Source organism: Xiphias gladius, chromosome 8 (genome assembly GCF_016859285.1).
Source record: "Xiphias gladius isolate SHS-SW01 ecotype Sanya breed wild chromosome 8, ASM1685928v1, whole genome shotgun sequence".
NCBI lineage: Eukaryota > Metazoa > Chordata > Actinopteri > Istiophoriformes > Xiphiidae > Xiphias > Xiphias gladius.
In genome coordinates, this window is record NC_053407.1 from 19349231 (window position 1) to 19376248 (window position 27018).

A 27018-nucleotide genomic window follows, 5' to 3' on the forward strand; every position below is an offset into this window, starting at 1 on the left:
TCCCATCGGAGCTTCCTAAAGCCCAAGGTAACCTCCTTAAATGTCTAAAAATCCAAAGATGTTCAGTTCACTATCACATAACACAGGGAAAGGCACAAAATTTGCCCAAGTGAAAAGTTACAACTAAGAATTTTTTGAGATTTTGGGTTGAAAAATGATTTAAGGGATGTCAGTTATCTAAATACCTGCTGGTTAATTTTGATCTCCATTGTTGACTTAATACTGAAGTTGAGGTGCAGTTTTTAAACCAACAGCAACAGCTGAGGCTCCTGGTTCAACTGCGAAATGTCACTGACAGAGACGCAAAACGACAAACAACAGGACAAACCCTCAGTCTCAGGGTCTTGCTCCTCTGCATTTTTTTTTTTTTCATCTTTATGTTCTTGTAATGTTTGGTTGTCCACATACTTTTGGCCATGCAGTGTGGTTTTCCAAAGACAGAAAGACAGATGGATAGACGGTTGACTCTTGACACAAAAGACAGCACTCTCATGCTCTCATGAAACAGTGTCTCTGACGCGCACGCACGCACACACACACACACACACACACACACACACACACACACACACACACACACACACACACACACACACACACGCTGCTCTGAGTCAATAGCCTCTAGCTTAACTGTTGTCACTCAGTGCTCAAGAACTTGGGTGGGAATTCAGTATAACCGCTGTTCTGATGTTCCACTCTGCTGACCGAGCGAATCACCGACAAAGTTTGGCAACATCCTAAAAATAAAAAAGCACCAATTTCAAGTCACACTCTGTGGGTCAATTAAAATACTAAATTATGCAAAATTATGATACAAAACCTCCCCTCAATTTACAGGAAGTCTGTCTGTCCGAGTAGAAAGCAATGACCTAACTACACAGCTGCAGTGAATGTGTCTTTTTTCACTCATCCCCTCTGACAGTCACACTGTCTGCCCCCCTCTTCTGTAACACACCCTATGGTGTCATATTCTTTGACTCATCTCTTTTGTTTTGAATATGCCCTATGTTTAAATGCAATGCTAAAAAGAACTGAAATTATCAGGGCGGTGACTGTTGAAATACTCTATAATGTTTACTACTTTCTAATATCTCACCAGATCAGGCCACCTGGTCAGACGAGCAGGTACGCCACTTCAGAGAGAGAACATCCACAATCAACCCAGCCTCAATGGTAAAGGTAAGTCAAAATTTATAATCTTTTTTTAGAGACATTTATACTAGATGAATCTATTTTATTCCTGTTTGGATTGAGAGGTAAAATGAATTTAACTGAGAACCTTTTCACCATCTCCGACTCAATGAGCGCCTTTACGTTTTTTACTGAAAAGTGCAAAAGCTGTGATTGATTGTTTCTACTCACAAATGTGCTGTGACAATGAAGATGAAGTCTTCATTATAAGCTGAGGCAGGAGGTCCGGTTTCTATGGATCTCTTGCTGAATCCGCTTCAGTGTAAATCTATTGACTCTGATCAGCTTTGGGGAAATGAAATCCTCAGCTTTCCTTGCGGGAAATTATTGGCTGATTCGATAACCTTTAGACAGGCTGCGATCCATCTCTCTCTTTTTCTTCTCAAATGCATTCAAGCAAAGGAAGGCATTCAAGAATCCAGCTAACAAAGCGATTAGGGCAGATGTTTATTTATAATTCTTTGATGCAGTTAAATAGGGATGTTTACTCTACAGCCAGACAGTTGGATACCACAGACATGGAAAATGTACCATGTATTACTCCCATGCTTTGTTTCAGTTCTGTATGGGCTACAGTGATTCACGGTTGCTAAGCTCAAACAAAACAAACCAGATAAAACTTAGGTGTGGCTCTGACCTAAAAGAGTGAGACTGTGCCACACCTTGTCACAGTCCTCCATTCATACATAGCTTCTTTTGCAAGACATAACTTAATATTATGCCAAGTTGTTAACTGCTTAGAGCTCAAAGGCCCTCTCTCTGATTTACAAAAAAAACCCAGCTGTATAATGAAACAATAGTAATAATATCATACAAAAATAATTTCACATACAGCTCACGCTGGAATATATTTAGACATGTTTCTACGAGACTACGGACACCGAGCAGAGTAGGTGTTAGCACGTGTTCTGTATTCTGATTAAATTTGTGCTCTCTTTGTTCTGCTGAGCAAAGACAGAACAAATTCCAATTTAAGGTACCGTGAAAAGAGATTTTGGACCCGCTTTAACATATCTTAGGTAGACATCACCCAGTTGTGAAACACATCCAGGGGATGCAAGCTAATGCAATAAGATACAGAAGCCCTGCAGTAAATATTAACTTTACGAACTGTTTAGTGTCCAGTGTGTCGCAGAGGTGTTGATTCAGCTTGATGGAAATTTGTGAAACAATACTGTTGCACTTTGTATTTTAATAATGATCAGACATCATTGAAATCTAGACGATTTACTTTTTGAAAAAATGGGATATTAAATTAAAAATTCGCGACATTAAATTTGATTTTAACATTTTTGAAAAAGTGCACAGGATCCGCTCTATACAATGTTTAGGACAGAAGGTATTGTAAAACGTGGCGGTGACACTGATATGACACAGAACAAAGTACATCTGAAAAATGATAAACAAAAGGAAATTTCTTTTGTAAACTTTTCAAATAACATACACATAATCTCCGAGCAGTGTCGCAGGAAGTATACAGATCATTTACTTAAGTCAAAAGTAGCAATACTGCAATATAAAAATACTCCTGCTTTGAAAATATTCTTAAAGTAATAGTGTGAATGTATTATTAGCAAAATTGACTTAAAGTATCAAAATTAGAAGAACTTAATTTGTGGCAAAATAGAAACAGATAGTGACAAATGAATGTAGTGAAGTAAAAGAATAATATTTTCCTCTGAACTGTAGTGGAATATGGATATAAGTAGCATGAAATCAGTGGTGGAAAGTAACTAAGTATATTTACTCGTGTGCTGTACTTTAGTACACTGTTGAGGTATTTGTACTTTACTAGAGTATTTCCATTTTATGGTACTTTACACTTCTACTCCATAACAATTCAGAGGGAAGTATTTTCATACTTGAAGCCCCACTTGCTCGCTACTTTTCACATCAATACTTTATACATGAAACATATGATCAGTTTGTAAAATATGCTTCATTATATGTTAATCTACCCGACAGTAGTTGTTAACAGGAGTAGTAGTTGTTAAAATGGCCTCTACTTTGACAGCTTTAAAAGTCTGCTTACATGTAAACATCAACAATTATTCCTATATAATATATATATATATATATTTGCAGTACTTTTTTACTTGTAATGGAGTATCTCAGTACACCTCCTCTGAAATGTCTACTTCAGTATAGTACTTGAGTAAATGTACTTAGTCCCGTTCAACCAAAGTCTTCTGTTACAATGAAATACAAGTTTTTCAAGGACAAAAAAACAAAACAACAACAACAACCGTTATGAGCTCTTTGTTACATTTGGCCGGTCTGGCTGAAACCAGATGTTACTAGGTGGCAGAAATAAGTCGGCGAGCGCAGGGTGGCGCTTACCTCACCTGTGAGTCAGGTGGTCCCGGCGCACTGAGGCTCCACCTCCCGCCGATGTGAAAGCTCTTGCGCGCATCGAGCGTCTCTCTCAGTTTTCCCCAGGGCGCCCTCAGCTGCCACGACGCCGGCAAAAAAAAGGTCCCTTCCCAGTGCTCTGTCCAGGCGCCACACCAGCGTCTCGCCTCTTAGCCTCTCACCATGAACGCCGTGGCCTCAGAGACCGTGTTCTTGTCCGCTTTACAGCCCAACAACTCGGTCACCACCTACGGGCTCCCGTCTGACATGCAACTCCAGAACGGCGGCTCCGTGTCGGACCAGATGGCCAGAGCGCGGCGCGTCCAGCAGCAGGTCCAGATGAGACTGGCGGAGAAGTCCACACTTCCGCGGCAGAGCGAATCGGCCTCCCAGCACGCCATGTCAGGTAAACATCGGCGAGCCTTTTCGCTCATTTTCACCGGGAACTGCACTGTGTGTTGCTGCTTTGTGACATTTCCGTATGGCTGAGCGCTATGTGCCGATCTGGGTTCAGCGTGGACAAGTGGGGGAATTAGAGGTGAAACCCACCGAATGTCACCTCGCAGGTACAGGTACAGGTTCGGGTGCCCGCGGCAGCCTCTGGCAGCAGTGCTGAGTTTACAGTCTCTCTGTGCTGCAGGCGAGGAATTGAAGATCTTATCAGCCCGGTCAACCCTACGCGCATGTGTCCTCTGACTTTAACTGCAAAGAACCGAAATAGAACTGAAGATTTCTAAAATCAGGTCAATTGATTTGACCCCAGTGAGGCGCTGTGATATAGGCCGTTAAACGCTGGGACACCACATCTGGCAAAGCATATTCATTGGTCATCAACATGGAGATTGATGATTATTTTAAATATCTATGTATCTATATATAATAAGACCAGGAAACATTCACATCCAAGAGGCTGGAACCAGTGAATTGTTGCCAGTTTTGCATTAAAAAAAAAAAAAATCAAACATTTAATGTAATTTCAAGAGAGTTGAAAGATAAATATCTAAATATTCTAAGCTTGACTCAGATAAGTGGAGTAGCTTCCACTTTCAAGTTCAAGAATGTGCTTGCATTATTACGCTTGCTCTGTGTGTGTGTGTGTGTTTTGTGTGTGTGTGTGTGTGTGTGTGTGTGTGTGTGTGTGTGTGTGTGTGTGTGTGTGTGTGTGTGTGTGTGTGTCTTGTCCGCTTGTCCCTCCTGCATTCCTGTGGATGTGTTTCTCATCAGGGAATTTGTCCATTCAGCTGCTTCGGCTGCTTCGCAGCAGATGAGCCTGATCCAAAGCCCCGTGCAGCAGCGATCTCACAGTAATGAGTAATGTGTTGTTACCTGCACATGAGAAAGGGTTAATGTGTAACAGGCCCAAACAAGCGGCGCTTTCACGAGCGTCCCTGATAACAGACTAAGGTGAAAGCCTCCCTCTGTGGGATCGGGTTTCAGGTCTTACTCAACTCTAAGAGGCGAGGGTTAGAGAGATACCTGGGAGATGACGGGGCTGCCGTGAGAACGAGCTGTTGTCTTGTCTGTTCAAAGACATCACATTTTCAAACGGTGTCTTGGCACACAGACAAAGTCGAGGTGAGAGTGTTATGTAAGCAGCAGTGTGACACCAACAGGGGAAATTAAAGGTTTCCCAGATCGTTGGGAATGAATTTACTCAGGTGTTACGACACATTTGATGGTTTGATGCGGTTAAGGAGCTGAATGAGTGGAAAATGTGGAGCTGCACACGGACGCAGGCCTGTCCTGTGTTGTTTTAGAGATCTGGTGACTAAAACCTGCGCACCTGCTTGCTGCCGTCTGACGCATGCATGAGGGCATTCCTTCACGTCACATAATTCATTGTGTTAAGCCAAACTACAGGCAACAGGCAAAACAGCTCGACGTCAGGGCGTTGTTTATACGACCTCTAAATTCTGGGTTGTGTGGTGGCAGACGCAGAGACTTTTTCTCACTCTTTTAGTTCTGGCTTTTCCCCGAGGCGCCAACACTACCTGCCTCAACAGACAAGCATTCTATTTACCAGCCATACTTTTAACGGCTTGTGTTCAGAAGGACATATATCACGTCTGCTAAATGGGTCACCGTCTGTTTTTACCTACATTATACTTGTCAAAGGCTCCAGTCAAACATGGCAACACTGTATGAAAACCAACACTGTTATCTCTGCCCATGCTTTGGCCTGGGCTTTACTGGAAGGAACACATTGTTGTCGCATGATATCTGTCTTTTTTTGAAATGTACACAAGAAGGAGAGAAGAATTCCTAACAACATAACAGGGAATGCTGCAATTTCAGTGGTTTGTGGCTTTAGAGAAATTCATTACGAATGCATGACTGTTCACACATGAGAAAAACACCCAGAGGATTCAGCAAGGAACGGCGCTTCCGCGGTATCTAAAAGCTGCTGCAACCGTGCTTTTATGACAATGACTAATTGGTGTACATAGGTGGACAAGCCTCAGCAGAAAGTGAGAGTGGAAAAAAGAGTATAGAGTATATCTACAAAGTGTGTGTGTGTGTGTGTGTGTGTGCGTGTGTGTGCGTGTGTTTGTGTGCGTGTGTGCGCGTGTGTGTGTGTGTGTGTGTGTGTGTGTGTGTGTGTGTGACTGAACTTCATTTTTCAAAAGACAACAAGGAGTTTTCAGAGTGTGTGGCTCCAAGGTGTGTTGGGCGTTGCCAGGGTTGGGCTGGAGCCTGGCCAAGGGATGTGTCAGTCACTCTCCTCTTTACCAACTTGTTTGGTATGTGTTCGTACTTCATAGAAATTAAGCATGTCAGCATACCTCCCCTCTGCTCAAAGGTGTAAAAATTGTTTTTGTATGACTACAAATATACCCATGAGTCTGTTTTTTTTTGTTTTTTTTTTAAATTAATGCGTTTGGGCATTTGGGCTCCCTAGAGACAAGAGATTAGTTAGTTTTGAGTTGCGATCCACAAGGCCTGGATTCAGTGTTGATCATTGGCTCGAGCCTCGTGTCAGAACGTTACAGATCTTCAGACACTGGCTGCAGGTAACTTGTTAACTTGAACTCTAGCTCTAGGAACGACAATGTTGGTCAGTCCAGCACTTTGGCCCCTGACCAAATATCTTTAAAACTATTTGACGGATTGCTGAGAACTTTGGCACAGATATTAAAGTTCATCAGAGGATGAATCTTACTGACTTTGGTGACCCCCTAACTTTTCATCCAGTGCCATCATCAGATCAAAACTTTATACTTGTCCGGTACTTTGATTTATGACCAAATACCTGCAAAACTTATCTAACAATCTAACAAAACTAACAATCCCATCATCCTCGTCTGTGCTTCATGTTCAGTGCAGATTAGTAAATGTTACCATGCTAAAAAGTTAGTATTCAGTACAGCCTCACAGAGTTGCTAGCATGGCTGTAGACTCTTAGTCTTGTGCAATGTTTGTTTGCTTACTGCAGTATACCTGGAACAACAGATTAATTCTCTGAAAGTAAATGATGGTACATGATAACAAATGACATAAATATAACTAAATGACATGACAATGGCATAAATAATAAACATAACTACACACTTAGTAGTTAGCTACAGTATAATAACTAGGGTTTTGTCACTGAAGTATTCTGCTTTCAGCTGACCCAGATATTTGAGTCAACGAGCTGCCGCTCAAGGCTCCTGCCACGGTGAACAGTGTGCTACATGCCTACTATCACACTCATCAGTCACCTGTCGGGTCACTCTAATCTGTAGCGAGTACAAACCATTCACACGCTCTCTGTGCCAAGAGAGACGAGCAAATGTGTCTGAGTCGAATGCAAACTGTTCTCTGAGTGAGCGATAACCAGAGACATCAGACCTGGTGACCGGTCAGGTCCTTCTGTTGCAGACCGTGTGTGCGGTCGAACCACTCCTGCTATTCAAACTGTATGTCTTTAATGCAAATCTTTGTTGGAAACTAAAGAGGTGTGACGCCGTGTTGTGGCCTCCAAGCTGTGGTTAAATCCTTCACTGTGATAATTTGATAGTTGATAATTTAGCTTATTTTACTGTATCTTTTTTTGTTTTTGTTTTGTTACTTTTAATTTCATGTTCAGAGAAGGTCACAGTTATACTCGAGTGAACTTATTTGACTAAAAATGAATAAATAAATAAGGGTGTGGTGACACCAACAAAGCTCAGGGTTGACTTGATGCTGCATTATTTATGTATGTGGCAGAGCTCAGTGTTCCTTTGACTCAAGAAACACCATTAACGGACTTTAAGTTGTTCTCTTGGCCAAGGCATTTCCAGGATAGTCAGCATTTTTCTGCTTCTCTGCTTCAAATCAAAAAGGCATGAATCGATGTTTTTATAAATGAAAGAGGATTAAAAAAAAGTCCCCATATTTGCCGTTGCAGATTGGTTACTCAGCAACAAGAGTAAAACAAAAGGAAAGGCATTTGTCACATTTTCTGACCACACTTGACCTCTTAGCAGTCAGTTTCAGGAAGACAAGTCAGCAGCTGAGTCAGGTTACTTTGAGCCTACTTTATGAATAAAGACATTTGGGAAGTCCTTGCTTGCCAAAAGTGGAAATATTTAGCAACACCTCTGATGCATACATTTCAACAAAAGTGCACAGAGGTGAATCGAGTGGCTCTAAGATGACATGCAGATATGGGGGTGACATATTTCAAGCACAGCAGAACAGCACTTTTTGCAATCACTGTATTTGACAGTTATACTACTGCTTACAGAATAAAGAAATACACTTTTTCTTTAGTTTTTTGTCAGGAAATCTCCATAAAGTGCTGATTAATTAAGTTCGTTTTTAGCTGAATGGATAACATAGGCATTGAAGTGCTTGTTCCTATAAGCGAGAAGTATCTCAACATTTTAAATCAATATGAAACTCCTTGCACTACTTACGCAATTGTGTGAGTTAAAGTTTTGCTGTAAGTTTTAAGAGTGTTCAACTTTAAGGTCAGGAAGCTTTGAAAAGAAGTAAGGGTAGGCTTGTTACTCTTCTCTTTTTTTTATTATCAAGCTGACATCTGCAGTTTTACAGGAAAAAACACTTTCATCTACCAATTTTGAATGAAAGTTTTAAAAAATTTACAGTTCACTGTATGTTTGACAAGTGGTGCCAAGCTATTGTCACATTTTTATATTTGTTGATCTAGGATATCATTTTAGAGTTTGAAATCAAGTTAGTCTTTCAGGAAAGGTTTTTACCATTGCATCACTGCTATAACAGTGATATTATAAGTAGTAATCATGTACTATTCTATTTTGCTGCTTTATTTCAGAGTACAGCGGATCTTCAACAATGAAATATCAAACCTATAACCCAGGTTTCAGCTCTAAATCATCCTATATGTACACAGGCTCCAGAACAATGGTGAGTACAACGGTGTTATCTCACTATTTTAGCATGTATTTGCACATATGGAAATATCACCGACCCTCTGCTGCTGTTATAGTGGGTCACCCAGGACTCAGCATCTGTGGTATTTCACAGGAGGCTGTGATGAGATCAGGTCAGGGTTTTCAAGTCCACCCTCTACATTCCGCCATTTTAACGATTCAACAGGAAGACGCTGGCTTTATGCCACAGACGTTTGAGCTCTGAACGTAAGAGAGACCTGAAGCTACATTGTAGACCTCTAAATGCTGTCCAGTGCATCACATTTTAGATCTGAGTGAATAATAAACCCCTCCACTCCTAAAGAAATTGTATTTTTGTATGAGAAATGGAAATGAATATGACAAGGCCATGGCCTTTGTTTCCTGTCATGGTAGTTACATCCCTGTGATCAAAATTAGAAACCATTTTTGTTGATATGCAGTAACTCACAATATATTCACCCGCACATACAGTTCATATAACATAATGGGCAACTCTGCTTACACATTTGATTGCAACAGTTACTCCTGTCTTCATCCTCAGGGTCCACGTGTAACCCCGAGGTCGGGCTTTAGCTGTCATTCAGCTGGCCCAGACCTGGCCCAACTCCAAAGGATCAGTGTTGGAGGTGGAGGAGCTGGTGGTGGCAGTTTATTCCAAGAAGAAATGAGCATGGGCAGCTACCAAGGAAACACCAGACTGCAGAGCCGAATGGACCCAGAGACCCTCTCTCTGCACTCAATGCGGCTGCAGACAGGGCCTGTGTATTCCTGGATGGTCGATGGCAGCGATGCTGGCAGCTTAGCCTCCGACCGGGACGCCACCTACAGCCGCCAGTATGCTCAGAGTACACTCAACGGCTACAACAGCCAGATGAGGCAAGGAGGAGGCGCCATGACCTTTCCCCTGCCCATACGCCGATCTCTTAGTGGCACTCTTTCCCGCGGCGGAGGGATGGCAGGAGGAGAGACAGAGATCATCCAGCAACATGCTTTCAAAGGCCCAGCCCACCGCACCATCAACAGGATTATAAGCCAAAACCGGAGGAAGAGCATGGGCTCCATGTCTGGGAGCAACTATGGTAGAGGAGGGGACACAGTGGACAGGGGCTTCATTGCATCCGCAGTTTCCTCTGGTTCCCAGGGGAACCTATCACTGCAGCGTCATTGCAAACTGTCCCGTTCCCCGTCGTACAAAAGCGTGCAGAGTGTCGGCAGGGGCAAGGACATCTTCAACGGGCAGATGGATATGACAGGCAGCATGGGCAACCTCAGCGGGTGAGAGGCTCACATGATCACCCATCATTTCTGCTCACATTCTCAACAACAATGTTTTCATGTGAAGTACTGGGTATATTGCACGCTCTCATACTATTATTGACAGATCTTCAGTGCGTAATGGCAGGCCGTACATGCAAATCAGTATCAGCAAAATGTCCACATTTGACTGGTTTGACTTCATCAACCTCAACAACCAACATGAGTGCATGTTGATGTTGACTGATATTAGGAGATTAAAAGTCTGGTCATAGTCTATAATTTTCATACTGTCATGAAATCCCAAGAAAAGGCCAAAACCAAGAGTGAATTGATCTTACCAAAAACATTGTTTCTGTAGCCAAAGCCTTATATACAGTAGCTTAATCCTCTGTGCCTCTATTGTCCTAAAATTACTGTTGCACAGGGTTACAATTTCCTTTATTATGATGAACATGGGCACTTTACTTTGTTTTTGTCAGTCCCACTTCCTTTTCACCACCTGATAATCCTGCTGCCGCAAATACTTGCTAGCACATCAAATGTTTATTAATCCACTGCTGAAGTGGTTCCCAACAAATGCTCTATTTATTCCAGTTTGAGTAAAGTTTATTAAAAACTACATTGCCATGTGCTACGGTGTATTAGGAAATTACTTAGCGTTTACTTTTTTTTTTTAAAGAAACCTGATAATTGTGAGAATTTTTTAGGGTTAATGTCTACAGTATGAATGGATGGGTTTAGGATTGACAGCCACAGACAAGGTAGGGGAGTCAGAAAGTATTGAGAGACTGGCTAATGCATTATTGGTTGTGGTCTTTTCAATGGGATTAATTGACAATAAGAAAAATAAAGAATAATGCCAGCCTTACCCTAATGACAGAAATGACAGATTTAGTCATTCTTGTGACTTCGTTTGTTGTATTATTCTCGAACATCAGTGACATTTGAGTGAATTTAATGCATTGGCATGGTGGTGTCACCATAGCTACCATGTGTCAGGAGGTTTTAGTGACGGGAGTGTGTGAACAGACTATTTCCTAAGAGCCGTGGATTGGGAGGTGGCTCCATAGTGGCAGGACTGGTTTTGGGTGTGGCAGGTTAGTTTCAGTCCTCACATTTCACACATCCCACAGCGTGTGGTTAGCCGAGTGGATTTGCAGACCACTGTGATTTGGAAGAAATTCAACAAACTGAATTTCTAAGACAAGAGACAAATCATCTATGAATAATTACTGTAATTACTGTGGGTACTCTGATGCTTTTCATTCAAACACCCAGAAGACATATTTTGTAAAACCATACATAACAGCAGGGTAATCACGTAGTTAAATGTTTTACATTCTTTGCGTGAATTTGTTCATTTGCTCCTTCGGTAGGCTCACCTCCTTGGACATGCCCACAGCAGTGCAACACCTGAGAGAGTCCGACCATGATTTGCAGGTCCTGGGTGCCGCTTACATTCAGCATGAGTGTTACAATGACAACGAGGCCAAAAATGAGGTACTTCAAACAGATTAAACTTAAACTTAAATTGTTTTCCTTCAAGTGTAGGTGTCCAATTTTTTGGATGTTTCTATGTGCTCTGCTTCTGTTTTGGTGTACTCAAGTTGTTCCACATGTTGCGTAATTTTTATCATTGCTGTTAACGTGTCTGGACTCTTCCCAGTTCCCTGGTGTTGAATTGCAGACATACAGTAGACATTAAAACTCTTATCTGATGTGGTTTAGTTTGATAAGGCGCTTGCAGCTTGTTGAGGTTATGTTCAGCTTTGAGGATGCAGACTCCTGTGCACGGGTTTAGAGTGAGTGTGTAATGACTTCTCTGAAAATCTATCCAGATGATTTTATATTAAAAAGAATGATTTGGAATTTTGGGAAATACACATTCACTTTCTTGCTGAGAGTTAGATGATGAAGATGATACAGGACTACTCTCATATCTATACGGTAAATATGAAGGTATAGCCAGCAGCTGGTTAGCTCAACATAAAGACTGAACACAGGGGGGAACAGTTGGCCAAAGGTACCAAAATCATCTCAGCAACTCAGAAATATTTACTGTGCGGACATGAGAGTGATTGTGAACCTTTTCATCCAACTTTCTGCAAAAAAGTGAATAAATGTACTTCCCTTAAAGCCTTTAAGGCCCATATGTAGGAATTTGGTAACTCCTAGCAGTTGTATCAAAAAATGCTGTTGCTTACAGCAATGCATGTCTGTGCACCATGTCTCAAGCCCAGGCAAATGAGATGAACGGAATGAAACGAAGACGAAAACCTCTACAAATTTTTTCTAAAAACAAAAACTTAAGTTAGAAACATTTTAAAGATACTTTAATCACATAAAAAAATCTACACATAGGGGCTTTAATGTAAATTTATTCAATTTCTGTAAAAAAAAAAAAAACACCTAATCATAAGAAAATTTTTTAAAAAGGCATTAAATAAAAAATGCACAAATCCTAAGTAGAACTTTTCTTCTCTCTCTAGGTGCGTTTCTTGAAGGGCATTGGTGACCTGGTGAAGCTGTTCAACAGTGACAACCAGGAAGTGCAGCGTTATGCCACCGGCGCCACGCGCAACCTCATCTATGAGAATATGGAAAACAAAGTGGCCCTGATCGAGGAGGGCGGCATCCCACAGCTGGTCGAGGCACTTAGGGAGACCGACGATGAGCTCCACAAAAACATCACAGGTAGGACAACGTCAATCTCAGTCACTGAAATAAAATACATGACACAACAAGCACGGCTGATCTCAGGCTTCCTGTTTTGGACTTTGCCAAGATCATATCTTTCAGATGCAACATGATCATGAACAGTAGCCTTTGAAATTAGTATTGGTCCACACCAAAGAAATAGGAGGAGGATGGCATGCTGTAACAAGAGAATGGCGGGAGTATCCAGATTGTCAGCGTTTACTGTAACTAAATAATGGTTTGAGTTAGTTTTATTTTTTAAGGGAGCATGAACAGACACGGTTTTCTTTATATCAGTATTATTTCATTTAGTCGGTGTGTTTTCATTTCTCCTGTACTTGAATTAATGTCTGTCGGCCATGCACAGTTAGAGTATAAAAAAGTAATGTATCCACTTGGTTCAGCCTTCAGGAGAGTCTGTCTGCTGTCATTCTTCACAGTTTCCTGTTGTCAGCAGAATGGAGAGTGTTTCTTTCTCATGAAATTACTTACCCAACTCAATAGTGTGGAGATCTACAAGGCATGTAGTGCATCTGATTACACAAAGAGCCGGAGGTGGAGCTGCTGTCTTTTCTATAGGGTGTGTGAAGGGGGAGATAAGGGAGTATGTGGGAGTTGTCTGGGCCTGTGGACCAACAGTGTATCTGCCGCTCCCTTTTATGAGTGATGGCCTTGTTGGTTTTTCCTTTGAGCTGTTCAACCTGATTTATAACTGTTGGATTACTAAGAAACTCATGTCAATGAGAAACTTTGGGAAAAGTGATAAATAACAGAGTAAATCTGCCTATGTAACTTTTCCTGGCTAGTTTGTCAGGATGTGACACAGAGGTCTAATCTTACCTGTAAAGTGCCAACTTATGTTTTAGGTTCACTGCCCTTTGAGTTTATCTCATAGATTTTGATGTGATTTACACGTCCAAGTGTTCTATGGTCTTTTCAACTCATGCACGACAGTTAACCTTTAAATGAGTAGTTCATCATGCCAGCTGCTGGCTGTAGCTTCATTTTGAATGGACAGACATGAGAGTGGTATCAATCTTATCATCTACCTTTCAACAAAAAAGAAAATGAGTGTATATCCCAAAATGCCAAACTTCGTCTTTAAACTGAGGTTATGTTAAACATAAAATTCACCAAGATATAAGTTAAAATGTCTAAATGTTCTGACATCTAGGTTGGGAAATAGCACACAAAAGAAGCTAGAGAAAGTGGAAAATGAAGAATAAATTTCAGTTTTGCTGACACGTCCCTGGTGTTTGTGTGAGCAGGTATCCTGTGGAACCTTTCGTCCAAAGACAATCTGAAGGAGAAACTGGCCAGGGAGACACTTCCTGAGCTGACTGACAAGATCCTCATCCCACTGTCAGGCGGCGGAGACTCTGAGGACATCGATCAGTCCCCCTCTGAGGCAGACATCTTCTACAACACCACAGGATGCCTCAGGTACACCTCATGTATCTGTGTCGTTCAACTGTATTTCATTCTGGTTCATCCGGGCCTGCTTTTTCTCACGCAATCACATTTGCTTTTGGCGAACTTGTTCTGGCAGGACGCTCCAACTCATGTTCCAGCTGACAGCAACTGGAGCTTTTACCACAACCACAATTTTTCACTGTTTTTTTGCAAAAGCCTGCATCAATCCAGGTTCAAATTGCTTTGGTTGTGCTCTGTTTTAATTCACACTTGAGGGTTTTTATCTCCAAATAAATCTGTGGACTAATTGCTATGCTCTATGCATGATATTTATCATGTCGTAGTGAAATCAAAGCCTTAATTCCGTTTGGACCACGTGGTTACACTAATGAAATGCATGATTCCTTACTGAATTTTACCTGAAACAACTCTCTGACCACTCACTTGCTCTGTGCGTACTCAGGAATCTGAGCTCTGTGAACGAAAAGACCCGTCAGCAGATGAGAGAAACACACGGACTGGTGGACTCTTTGGTGGGCTACATCAAGGCCTCCATTCATGACAACAAGGCAGAAGACAAGGTGAGACAAGAGGAGACTGAGCCTATTTTAAACGGTTTCTTTTCAACCCAAATCTTACCTTTACTGTGTTTATTAATATATATATATTTGTGTGTGTGTGTGTGTGTGTGTGTGTGTGTGTGTGTGTGTGTGTGTGTGTGTTTGTGTGTTCTTAGGGGGTTGAAAATGCAGTGTGTGTCTTGAGGAACCTCTCCTACCAGCTCTACAGTGAGATGCCTCCATCTGCTATGCTGCGCCTGGAAGGACCAACCAGAGCCCAGGACTCAGGGAAGGGTGACGCCATTGGTTGCTTTACGCCTCAGAGCAGGAAATCCAAAAATGTACGCACATGGCAGATTAATCCATCAGCAGGCATTTTGTGCGCACGGACCAAACCATCCATCTCAACACTGTCTTCTCGTGTGTTCCTTCCCCTGGCAGAGCAAGAACCAGGATTTCTCCACTTTCACCGAGGTTGCTCGGGTGCCAAAGGGTGTGGAGTGGCTGTGGCACCCTCAGATTGTGGGGGTTTACAACTGCTTGCTGCGTCAGTGTGAGATCAACTCCACCACCCGTGAGGCAGCTGCTGGAGCTCTGCAGAACATTACGGCTGGAGACAAGAGGGTAAGGAGCTTAGTCATCAGTTCTCCTGTAAAAGAATTCAAATGCAATGGTCTCAGTTTGTCTAATATTTGAATTGTTCCTCTCTTTGTCCTGCAGTGGGCGTCAGTGCTGAGCCGGGTGGCTCTGGAGCAGGAGCGCATGCTGCCAGTGCTGCTGGACCTCCTACGTACCAACAATGACCTGGAGCTGCGTTCCCTCACAGGCTTCCTCCGAAATCTATCCCGCCATGCCAGGGATAAAGGCGACATGGGTTAGTCTTTAATTTTTCCTTCCTGTTAAATATAAAAAAATAGGTGCCTCTGAGTTACAGGTTAATTCAGAATCGCTATATTCTGTTTTCTAGAATTTCCTCAGGTTAGCTCAAACTGGATTGATTAAAGTCAGACACCAAAATTTAAGATGAGAAGTTCAAACCTCAAGGATAACGGAATCTTTCCATCATATTTAAATATCTATTACTAAAACTGCCATAATTAAGTTTTGAATTCGGAAAAAAAACCCATTAAGTGTTATTTATTAAACATTCAAGACTCAGAAATTCAGCTAGTTTGTTTTATCAAGACTCTGTGGGTGTTTTTTTTTTTTTTAAATCAGAGTTGATTGACAGCAGCCTATTAAAATAAGAAAACAACACCGCAGCTGTCATTAGATCTAGATTCAAATGTTGCTAAATCCTGATCGGTGCATAGAGATATGTGACACCGCCTCTTTCCAGCTGGGTCCTGCCCAGGTCAAGCCGGTGAGAGAGCACTGACAAAACAAGAACTAAAGCAAATCTCTTGTGAACTGACCAAATTGTTCAAACATTGGCAGAAAATTGTGTGTTCGTGTAGGATACCATTGCTAATAATAATCAGCTGACTGTGAAAACGAGTTTTCACGGCCTTTTAAACGTATTGCCCGAATAATGCATCCTGTTTTATTCAGCGACAAAGGTGGTAAACAACCTGGTGACTAAGCTGCCCGTCGATACCCACCAGAAGGAACCCTCCAGCGATGTGGTGGTCAACATCTGTGGTGTTCTCAATAACCTGGTGACCAGCAGCTCTTTAGCTGCCAGAGACATCGCCTTCTTTGATGGCCTGACAAAACTGGTCGCCATCAAGAACTCATGTGACAGCAGGTGAGTGGTCTGTGAAGCGGCAATTGCTAAAACATGCTGCACTAGTTAAATGTGTGTTTACGTGAGCCCTGATAGAGACATGTGATGATGAATGTCACACAAAATGTTGCAGCCCATCTTCGCACACGAGGTCATTTGTACCAAGTATTAACCTTGGATGAATCTTTTTTTTTTTTTTTTTTTTTCCTAGCCCAGGGAAGATGAAAGCAGCCAAAGCAGCAGCTACAGTTCTCAGCAACATGTTCCAGTACAAGAAACTGCACAAACAGTACAAAGAGGTAAGAGACTGTAGAAATTACTAAAGAGGAGCTGTAGTATATCAATGAGGACTGCATCAGTTTTGAAAATATTTTTTTCTAATTATTTATCACAAGTTTTAGGGGAGTGCTCTTAAAGTACTGATCACATCTATCCAGCACTTACATAAAACCACTCTCTTATCAAGGAACCTGAAAGTTTTCTCAGCCGTGTTCCTTAGAAAACAACTTGCCTCAGTTGTTTTGGCCAAAGCTTCATTGCTTTTCTTCTGTCATCGTTCAGCTTAGTTTTTCCTCACACATTATATTCATATTAAAATCAGCATGAAAAGATATAAAAGACACACCAAAGCGTTGCACCTTTTTAAAATGACAGAAACAAAACATGTCTGCGTCTTGATTATTTTTTTGATTTAACTTTTTTAATAACAATGCTGTCAGTTTAGTATAAATGAGTCAAGAGTCTCCTGGCATCAAACACAGACAGCAACAACGAGTTAGATTCGACGTGTCAACTGCCAAACGAAATTCAATGCCCGGTGGAAAAGCTTTCTCTTCATGGTCCCCACCCTTGTTCTTAATCTACATGAGAGTATGTGTGTGTGTGTGTCTGTGTGTGTTTGTGTGAAAGACGGATGACATTCCTCAGTCTCTGCAATTCACTCGTCAGTTGGGTGGCACACATTCGTATCTCTGGCTGTTCACATTGCTGCTCTTTCAACACACACACACACACACACACACACACACACACACACACACGTACACGTGTACACGTACACAACCAGTCAGGCATGTCCACGTCTTGGGCAGGACTAGATTGGCTTAATGCCTTCTGCGGATCCCGACTTGCCCCTCCTAAGGGCGCGGTACTCAGCTTATATCTGAATGAACAAGCCACGACAGAGCAAAAAATGCGTTAATGCTTGTGAATTGAATGTAGATACCTTTACTGTACATGTTACACAAAATATGTACATGTGCAGAAATTAATCTACTGTATCTCGAGTGAAATAGATTACATTGTATTGTGAGCTCAGAGATCACTCCGGGTCAACATTGAGTAAGCTGTTGTTCACACTTAAAGACACCTATGTGGTGTGCAGTATAATGAATATATGCATAAATATTTATACTAATAAATTTTACACATTCATTTTTTCTGTTTCATGTCCATACGACGTCATAACACTTTACATTTTTTCTTCTTTGCTATACAGAAAGGGTTCACCAGACAGGATTTTGCGGATATGACGATGTAAAACAAAGGTAAAGTTCACTTCTAAAACAGCGAGTAGTCCTGCAATCTACCAGCACCCAGTGGAAGAAATCTTTCCAGGTTGTGGGAAGTAAATAAACTCTTTATACTATCCACAGATAACGTAGGATCAGTCTTTATCTGCCTTACTTTTTGATAAGAACATGACCACACAAGTGATGGAGGATCTACCCGATGGAAAAAAGGACTTTCTGTGTATTTTAAAACTCTGTGGACATCGGTACAGTGCAAGAAATGTAGACCCAGTATGATGGACTGTTGATGGACTTGGATACAATTATGTGCACCTTGACCATTTACTCTTTGTTTGAAATGTGTGTGTGCTTAGTGCGGAGTCAGGGATTTCTTTTCTGTCAGAGCAACGTATCCAAATGAAACTTCAGCTGTTTGTGTTTCTGCTGTTTAAAAACAGTGTCAAACTGTTAATGGACATTGGTGGACACTTGTGCCTTATCTTCTCACTGTTGCACTTATTTTCAGCATGAATGCAACAAAGTTGGTACTAACATGGCATTTTTTTGTAAATATTGCTTTCTTCTTTATGCAGAAATAGGATGAAATGTTTTATATACTGTAGCCAGGTACTTTGTTTTGTAGAATTTGGATAGATGAATATGCGTTTATATGTGAGTCAAAATTATAACACGTAGTTATAACTGATTGTACACCAGAGGAGACGTTTAGAAATTGCAGAAATCTGGATGTTAATACATTTGATTTAGAAATCTTGGGATAATGATTGTGCTTCCAAAGTATTCAGCTATGGGCTTTTTAAAGTTGTGAAATCTGTCTCTTCATACAAAATGTATTGTGTTTTTTGTAATCACTTTGTCAAACAGAACTCCGTTCCATTCTGTGTTGTTTTTTTTTTTTTAGCATGCCATTGTAACTCTTGTTTGCCTAACGTAATAAATGGTGTGAATGTGAAACAGAGGGGGTGATAAGGTGAAAAGCTAAGGTCCTATTTTTGTTTTTTTCAGAACAAATAGAATATTTTATTATTTGAAACCAACTGCAAGATTGAACACTGTTCAGTGTGACCAGATTTATTTAGATTTATTTAGATTGGCAAATTGAATATTTTTAAATCTACTTGATTAACTTGTTAGTATTCAAATAGTTCACTTAAAAAATACTGAATTATAACAGTTACCACTCTGTGGCATAAATGGTAACTGTATGTTTCACTTTTCATATTTGCTTTTCTGTTGTGTGCAGGCACATTATCATCTGGATATTTTTCAGATAATAAAGAGACAGATGTGGTATGGAAATATAATTTTGTAAGTATTTCTCATGTGTGCGCTGCAGCATTTGTGTTGGGACCGACACTAAAGTGGTAAAATGTCGGCCGCTCCCTGTTTACATATTTGTTCCTGCTCAGACAGGAACAACAGCAGAGCCTCCCGGCTGTTCCCTTACTTAGGCTCTTATTTAGTACTGCAGGTACTCATCACTCCATAAGGACAGAGGTCATCAGTCCTTACAGAGAGAAAGAGTCTAGTATTTTGTCAAAGCACTTTATTAGCATGATTGCCATGTTGTTATCAGTCAGTTTATATCACATACAAAGCAGAATTGCCAAGAAATGTGAGCTCTTCACTCCCGGACGTTGCACTTTTTCAGATGACCGGAGTGCAAACAGGTTTCAAGGTTCAAATCTGACTTTTAAGACTCTGTCACGTGGATTTTTTTCTGTCATTCCAAACCATCTGTATACTTTTATCTGCCACAAAACAAACAGGACTCCTTCATGTTACCTGACATTACTCTGCCCTCTGCTGGGGGACTAACAGAAACATCTTGGCTGTGAGATCAAAATTTCTACATATATATCTTAAGTTATTTCTTTCCCTGATTGACACAAAAATTTCAGATAATTTCTTGTACAATTTCCCATAAAATGTTTTACACAATAGTACAAAGTACAAAAACAAAACAAATCAGTCTTGGGTGAATGGAAATAGAAAACTAACATTTTGATTTTAACAACATAATAAAGAAAAGAAACAAACATATTTAGCTACTTATCACAGATAAAATATAAAAGCAATGCTAATGGGGATCTTCATTTAGGTGGCCATTTTTAGAGATCAGCAGAAGTGAGGGGGAGTGTGGCTCAAATGTCCTCCTTAGTGACCAGGCAGTAAAAGTCTGAGCGGCCTCCGTAGTTGCGCGATCCCAAGTCTGACACGTCGATGTCCGAGGGTTTGGGCTCGGCGGCTGTGATGGGAGCAGCAGGGAGGACGGGAGCTTTACAGGCCAAAGCCTTGTAGACAGGGAGGCGAAGCCCTGCAACAGAGAGACAAAAGGTTGAAAAATGGTCTCAAATTGATGCAAATGCATTAAATGTTTATGTTTTTGTAGTATTGTACGGTTTAAGCTGTATCGCTGTTTTTATGTGACTAAATGTCTCATCTCTCAAAAAAGATTCTGGCTTTGCTCATACACAAAAATTAATTGAAGCTTAAAATGACTTTTTACTGTACAGTGACAAGACACCACTCCTCCATACAAAGCTTGACTCATTAACAAAATAGTTTGACGTTTTGGGAATTATGCTTATAGTTAGCTGTCATATCTGTTCGTTAGATATGAAGCTACAGCCAGAGGATGCTGAGCTTAGTTTAGCATAAATACTGAGAACAGGTGGAGAGAGCTAGTCTGGTGCTGTCCAAAGGTAACTAAATCTCCCTACCGGCTCTGCTAAAGCTCACAGATGAACACGTAATGTCTCGTTCATTTAATCAATTCAAAAACAAAAGTGCACAGATTACAGGTTGCCTCTGACTGGCCTCACAGTAAAACAAGATTTCAAAACGTCACTGTGCCTGGCCAAAAAAAAAAAAAAAAGTCCAGGACCTCCTCCTGGCTGTAACTCCATGAGAGTGATAGCGATCTAATCATCCAACTCTATGCAAGAAAAGGAAATAAGGGTATTTCCTAAAATGTTGCACTGTTCCTCTAACATGTCTGCTTGGCATATCTAGAAACAAAATCTCACAGACAAGCTGGTATAGTAGATATGAACCAGTTGATCATGTGATATGATTTCCTAGTATTGATGTGTTGACAGTGTTTGTTGATTCAAACTAGATGTAGAGTGGGGTTCAACTGCACACTGAAAAAAACAAAAACAAAGGAGTCTCAGTGGAGACTTGCGCATAGGCTGTAACTTTTTATATTCTAATTCTCATGTGACAATACGGAGAATAAATGGAAAACAGTTGAAAAGCATTTACATCTCTGGATCAGAGTCAGTGCCAGAAAGTTCTTAACATGAGCTTACTCGCCCCAGTATGATGTCTAGGTTTTGAATTTAAAGCTTTTAAATAAAAATTGTTACCTCCCACTGTAACTTGTGCAAGGTGGTGCAAATTGATTATATATTTATTTTGTTTGCATGTACAAAACGTATGCAAAAGTTTTTGCATTTTTTTCCTAGAGTGAGGAGTGCAGCTACCATTAGTGCGTGAGGGCTTTGCCAGTCCAGTGACTGCTGCTCTTACCCAGATCTCCGGTGGGGTCAGCGTCTGAGCGGCAGTCCAGGTAGTCGGGTTCGAGCGTCAGCATGGGGTCTTTGTCGTCTTGCAGCACGGTCTGTGGGTCCCCTGCATACTCAGTATGGAAGAGGACCCTGCGAGGCATCGCTAAGGCCAGCTCCATCCAGAAAACTGAGGAAGGAGTCTGTGGACACCGAACATACAGGGACCAAACACGATACATTGCACCATGCTGTTAAGAGTCAGAATGAAGCTCTCATTATTCTTGAACTGTAACTAGACTAGACTTGCTTGTATCATATTATATAGTACTGTATATACTGCACATTTCTAATTGAATTTATATTTGTTTCAAACAATTCAATTCAATTTTATTTATATAGCGCCTAATCATAACAGAGGTTATCTAAGGGCACTTTCCATGTAGAGCATGTCTAGACCATACTCTTTATGAGCAAACATTGAACACATTTTTATAATTATTGTTATAAAATAACAATAATTATAATGGCATCATTTTTTTTGCCAACTGACTAATCAGTAAGTCAGAAATTCTTTTCCTACTAACTGCTGGAAAATAAATTTCATTACCATGAATAACTCGATATTGGCTTTGATGATACTAACATTTTGGCCCTGACGCCCTGAAACCCTATTTTCTGAATCAGCTTCTCCCTCTGAGTGATGTGTTCACACATGAACACAAACCTTTCTGCTCATGTTGGAACAGTTTTTGTTATTTCACTGACTGATTACTGTGTGGTTTGTTGTGGGCTGTGAATTAAAATGTGATGACAGTCGCATCTCCCAGTTAATCAAATCTGATCCACCTACATCCAAACAGTCCTTCGGAAGCAGATTAGCTGAATGTTAAATACTTAATAACTACTATAAAGGATTTTTTAAAATCTGATTGTTGCTTATTTATTCATTAATATTTAATGTTTTAGACAAAATTAAAACCAAATTTTCAGGAGATTTTAGGGATCCACTAAACTGTTTAACATACAGTGCAAATCTTTCAAATGATCATTTTATTGTGATACTACTAGCTTCAAGAGAAAGGCAACATGTTCCCAGAGCCCAGATGCCAGCTATAAACTTTATAGATATTCTGCACATATGTATTTACATAGTAATTTATTCTTTCTATGTGACTTGTCTGAAATATGTATTATATGGGTGTTTGAAATTACTCACACTGTATTTTGTTGTAGATGTGCTCAGAAAGTTTTTGGTCTGTCAAAGGAGCACTAATGGGTATTAGAGCGGATCTTACCACAGAGTTGTGTCTCCAGGTGAGTATAGTGAGGCAGTGCTGGTGCTCACTGAGCTGCTGCTTGATCTCAGGCCCCATGCGTTTGGACTGACCCTCTAACATGATAAGGATGGGCTTCTCACATAGCTCCAGCAAGTGCAGAAGGCCCTGTCTGAAAACACACATAGCTACAGTACGTCATGAAAGCACACAGACACTGCAGCGTACGGCAGCAACACTGACCTCAGGTGGTACATTGTAATGATGCCACATTAAGTTCACTCAGGTTTATACTGCCTCTAATGTGTTCAGCGTTGTATCAGTCTGTGTGAGTCTGACCTGAAGCTATTGGAGCACCAGTCCTGCTCGAGGTAAGCATGAGAGAGCAGCACGATGAGACGCCGAGAACGACTCATGTTCATTAGCAGCTCTGCAGAGGGTTCTGGAGACACATTGTGTGTAAAGTAACCAATTTATAACTGGCAACCCAAAGTAACGGGTGATAAATCTGACAACAGAATCCAGTATCTTGGATTATGAGGCAACAGAAACGGCATAAACAATATATTAATATATTGCAAAATGTCCCTGTTATAGTTAAAAATGAGAACAAACAGCCAGAAAGCTACGAGACAAGAACGTGATTAAGAGTATTTATGCAGTTACATCTTTGTAAATATGATATAATTTGATAGTGTGACAATGTGAATTTACCTCCGCCAGGTAGGATGTCATTGTCATTGAGATGCACCTTGTACCAATTTTTATTTTCCAGGTGAGGTCTGAGAATAAAGTTGACAAACTTCCTGTCATAGTCATTGTTCACATAGGAGATGTAGGCATCATATAATTTCCCATCTGAAGACACAAAGAGACACAAACATACCACTTGCATTAATGCTGCATTCTTACACGTGTTTATAGCCACAGTATGTTAATCTCTCTCCAGCGGAAGTCTCACCGTTGAGTTCATAGTCTCCGTAGGAGTTCTTGTACCAGAGTTTGATGTTCAGGTGACACCTGGAGTACACGACAGCAGCTACAGCCAGGAAGAGGAGGAGGACGATGGCTGCAATAACAGCAGCTGTGTGGCTGGGTCCATCTGAGCACACACACAGTACAATAAAAAAAAAAAAAAAACAGGAAATAAACAACCAATAGACGGATTCGATTAGCAGAGTGTGTCTGGGGACATATTACCTGCTGATAGAGGCTCCCTGCTATAAGATCATCCAGACTGGATGTATCTATGTGTGGAATAAACACGCTGTATGTAATAAAAAAGGTACGTCCCTACTTAAAATTCTCTTAGATCTACCCGGTGTGAGACAGCTGCCGCACTGTGTGGAGCTGGCCAACTGCCTCGTACTCCAAAGGTTTTGATGTATACTGACGATGTCTAAAGTACAGTTTCATATGATGTTTGGTGTAGATGCAGAACACAATCTGTGCTGCATTTTATTTATGGAATCTTTTGCTCCCCCACTTTCTCCTACCACTTTTTTTTCTTTTGTAGGCCAATTTTTAGACAATATGACACAAGATGCAGGACGGAACATTGAAGACCCAGCATACACCCTAACTTTTCTTACTTGAATCCTGGAGGATGAAATCAGATGAAACGTTCCTCACTGTGCAGCTGTAGAGCCCAAAATCTTCCAGCTCCCTGAGGGTGATCACCAGCAGACTGTTTACCATCAGCTGGCCAGCAACAGGAGACCTGATAAGCAAGACAGAAAATCCATCTCATCCTCACTCTCAAATACTTTCATTAAAGCATGAACATGATAAAGAATTGGTAAATCTACTGTTTTAAAAGCTTAAAATCACCATGAAGAGGTATTCTGCATGTAAAGTGTGAAGTTGGTGAGGGGTTGGCCATTTTTACTCCACTGCAGCGTGGTGTCACATTGCTCCTCATTTTGGTCCCAGAGGAGGAGAGCAGTGCAGTTCAGTTTCACAGTGAATCCCACCTTCCTCCACAATCTCTCCAGGCCTCCCTTAGGTTTAAACTCTGGGGCTTTGGAGCACTGGGACTCTGTGTAGAGACATACCGCTGTTATCTCTGCTCACTGCAGGAGCTGCAGACAATAGACACCTTTATGTGCCGTGCCAGGTACAGCCCGAGACTGCTGCTGGAAGGCACACTCAAACAAAATGCCTCCTTGCAGGTGTAGCCAATCCGTTCCAGTGGATCCTTCACTCCCCATGCAAACTCTAAATTTACTGCAGGGACAAATTATAGCTTACAGCGAGAGCCACACAATTACAGCATCAGGTTGTAAGTGACTTCATTACACTTGCGCTATTACACTATACCATAAATAATACTTACCTTTAACAATGAGGTGCACAGTGAATGAAGCTGTGCTGTTGCCTTGTTGCATACAGGTGTAATTCCCTTGGTCTTCAATGCTGAGCCTGGCAAACTCCAGGTAGGTCTTCCCCTCCTGATTGTGGAGCTGCTGACAGTCCTTCTGCCAGCTCAGCCGGGGCTGTGGGGAGCTCGGGGGCTGCAAAGGCTCTAGAGGGCAGTTCAGCCGATACGGAGGCCCCTGCTGCCCCACGTAGACCACCTCCTCCTTAAACCCGCTCTCATCCACACAAGTCTGAGCTACAAATAGAGGCAGAGGGAGTTTACAAAACTTACAAAACTGATCCCTCAACTCAGGGAACTGAGTACCAACCCCATACCAGGGCTCTCATCTTCACAAATTTAAAATCAACAGTATATACCCAACTGTGTGAAAGTAATTGGAATCGTTTTTATGTAAGGTAACATGAGACCAGGTACTGCTGTGGCACTAAATACTGAATCAGCGACCCACCATGACTAAATGAATGCTACTGATAGACAAAACACTAAATTGAAACTTTAATATGGATCAGTCACAACATGGCAAATACCTGATCCACTTAATAAGGACAGTGTCAGGGCAGATGCATCTCTACTTTATGTCAAGCGATCAAATACATGCACTATGCAGATTCCTTGAAATGGCTTTACTTCCTTTTGAGAAAACACTTTGCATACACTCTGTGGAGCTACAGAAGACTGTCTTCAGCCTGAGTGTGGCTTTTGGCAAAGAGTGAGTGTCTAATGGAGCATGAAGGTGATCTTGTTTACTCTTTCACCCTGGAAGAATCTGAGCAAATGGCTGTTTTGCTGACTCAGTTAAGAGTTTAAAAAAATAAATAAATACTGAATCGTCATCTCTGTTTGAGGACGTGTTCAATGCAAACAACAGAGGCCTACTCACTGATTTCTCTGTCTGGGCAGAATTAAAATACATGAAACTAACTAAAGAGAAGTGTCCCATTAAATCCGGACCTGTTCTTCCAGATATTCAGCGCATGCGCCGATCGTGACCATATGACCAAAGCCCACAAATAACCTGCACAACTGCTCTCTGGTCTTTGACTTTCCATTCGTTTTATTTTTCTGCTTTTTTCTTAACCGTTTCTCAAACACAGGCGCACACACATCCGGGTCCGAAGTCCGGGTCTGGTCCTCCTGTTGCCAGGCAACAGCATGTGATAGATACTGTGACCCCGTCCACACTGACCGAATGCACACTAACCTGGTATTTACCCACTCAGCATCCCGTAAGTCTGACGGTGAATAATAGGTTATAATGGACAAGTTTCCCCAAAATAACGAGGTGAATCCTACAGTTATGAACGAATTCAATCAATTTAACGCTGGAGCTCCCAACAAAGTGCGCACCCATCCAGTCTGAGTAAATTTAAGAAAGTAAAGTTTCATGTTGTACAACCTTACCGGCTGTGAGGAAAGTCTGGTCCCATGACCCGGTGCACACCAATATGAAAGCGACTACAATCACGGCCATGAGCCGCAGGTCTCCTCTTCCTCCGTCCTCAGGTGAGAAATGAAGCGAGAGGCGCGTTTTTCTGTATCGACATCACTGCCTATAAGACGATGTGTTAGTTTACTACAGTTTAGTGAGGATGTGTGGAGCCCCAGAGCTGACTACGCAGACGTCAGCCTTCCGCTTGATCAACCGCACCTGGAAAAACCTGAAACTCTCCTGGCTATAGGCTCCCCGTGGTCACGTGACGTCTGCACGGGCTCTCACCTGAGTTGCTGTGAAACGTTTCTCTCTCTCTTTTTTTGTAGTTA

General features: G+C 41.4%; 2 protein-coding genes across 4 annotated transcripts; one reads left to right on the forward strand and one right to left on the reverse strand.

Annotated features, from left to right (window-relative positions):
- Nucleotides 1–1088: 1088 nt before the first annotated feature.
- On the forward strand, nt 1089–19381 carry LOC120793531 (plakophilin-3-like). 3 transcript variants are annotated; one of them, XM_040133699.1, is made up of 14 exons: nt 1089–1179; nt 3772–3949; nt 8807–8898; nt 9448–10181; nt 11540–11663; nt 12653–12857; nt 14129–14303; nt 14737–14854; nt 15010–15174; nt 15275–15457; nt 15554–15707; nt 16385–16580; nt 16771–16858; nt 18058–19380. In XM_040133699.1, exons 1-14 carry the CDS (start codon nt 1171–1173, stop codon nt 18097–18099), a joined length of 2463 nt encoding a protein of 820 aa, XP_039989633.1. In that variant the 5' UTR covers nt 1089–1170; the 3' UTR covers nt 18100–19380. The 3 variants fall into 3 exon arrangements, with proteins under 3 accessions (XP_039989633.1, XP_039989631.1, XP_039989630.1); XM_040133697.1 differs by lacking the exon at nt 1089–1179 and having other exon boundaries at nt 3632–3949; nt 18058–18106; nt 18215–19381; XM_040133696.1 differs by lacking the exon at nt 1089–1179 and having other exon boundaries at nt 3632–3949.
- Nucleotides 19382–26917, reverse strand: sigirr (single immunoglobulin and toll-interleukin 1 receptor (TIR) domain). Its single transcript, XM_040133739.1, has 10 exons — nt 26659–26917; nt 25213–25491; nt 24708–24915; nt 24470–24597; nt 23839–23979; nt 23592–23735; nt 23217–23319; nt 22899–23049; nt 21626–21803; nt 19382–20408 (listed from the first exon to the last, which is right to left on the reverse strand). The coding sequence occupies exons 1-10, from the start codon at nt 26726–26728 to the stop codon at nt 20236–20238; spliced, it is 1575 nt and encodes a 524-aa protein (XP_039989673.1). The 5' UTR covers nt 26729–26917; the 3' UTR covers nt 19382–20235.
- Nucleotides 26918–27018: the final 101 nt, after the last annotated feature.

What these genes read in the sequence shown, in the direction of transcription:
- LOC120793531 (XM_040133697.1), top strand. Translation starts at nt 3,727, where the DNA reads ATGAACGCCGTGGCCTCAGAGACCGTGTTCTTGTCCGCTTTACAGCCC. An exon ending in GCTCCACAAAAACATCACAG is followed by an intron (nt 12,858 to 14,128) that starts GTAGGACAACGT and finishes TTGTGTGAGCAG; the next exon opens with GTATCCTGTGGAACCTTTCG. An exon ending in AAGAACTCATGTGACAGCAG is followed by an intron (nt 16,581 to 16,770) that starts GTGAGTGGTCTG and finishes TTTTTTTCCTAG; the next exon opens with CCCAGGGAAGATGAAAGCAG.
- sigirr (XM_040133739.1), bottom strand. Translation starts at nt 26,728, where the DNA reads ATGGCCGTGATTGTAGTCGCTTTCATATTGGTGTGCACCGGGTCATGG. An exon ending in TTTCATCCTCCAGGATTCAA is followed by an intron (nt 23,980 to 24,469) that starts GTAAGAAAAGTT and finishes GTGTGTGCTCAG; the next exon opens with ATGGACCCAGCCACACAGCT. An exon ending in TGGTGCTCCAATAGCTTCAG is followed by an intron (nt 23,050 to 23,216) that starts GTCAGACTCACA and finishes GTGTGTTTTCAG; the next exon opens with ACAGGGCCTTCTGCACTTGC.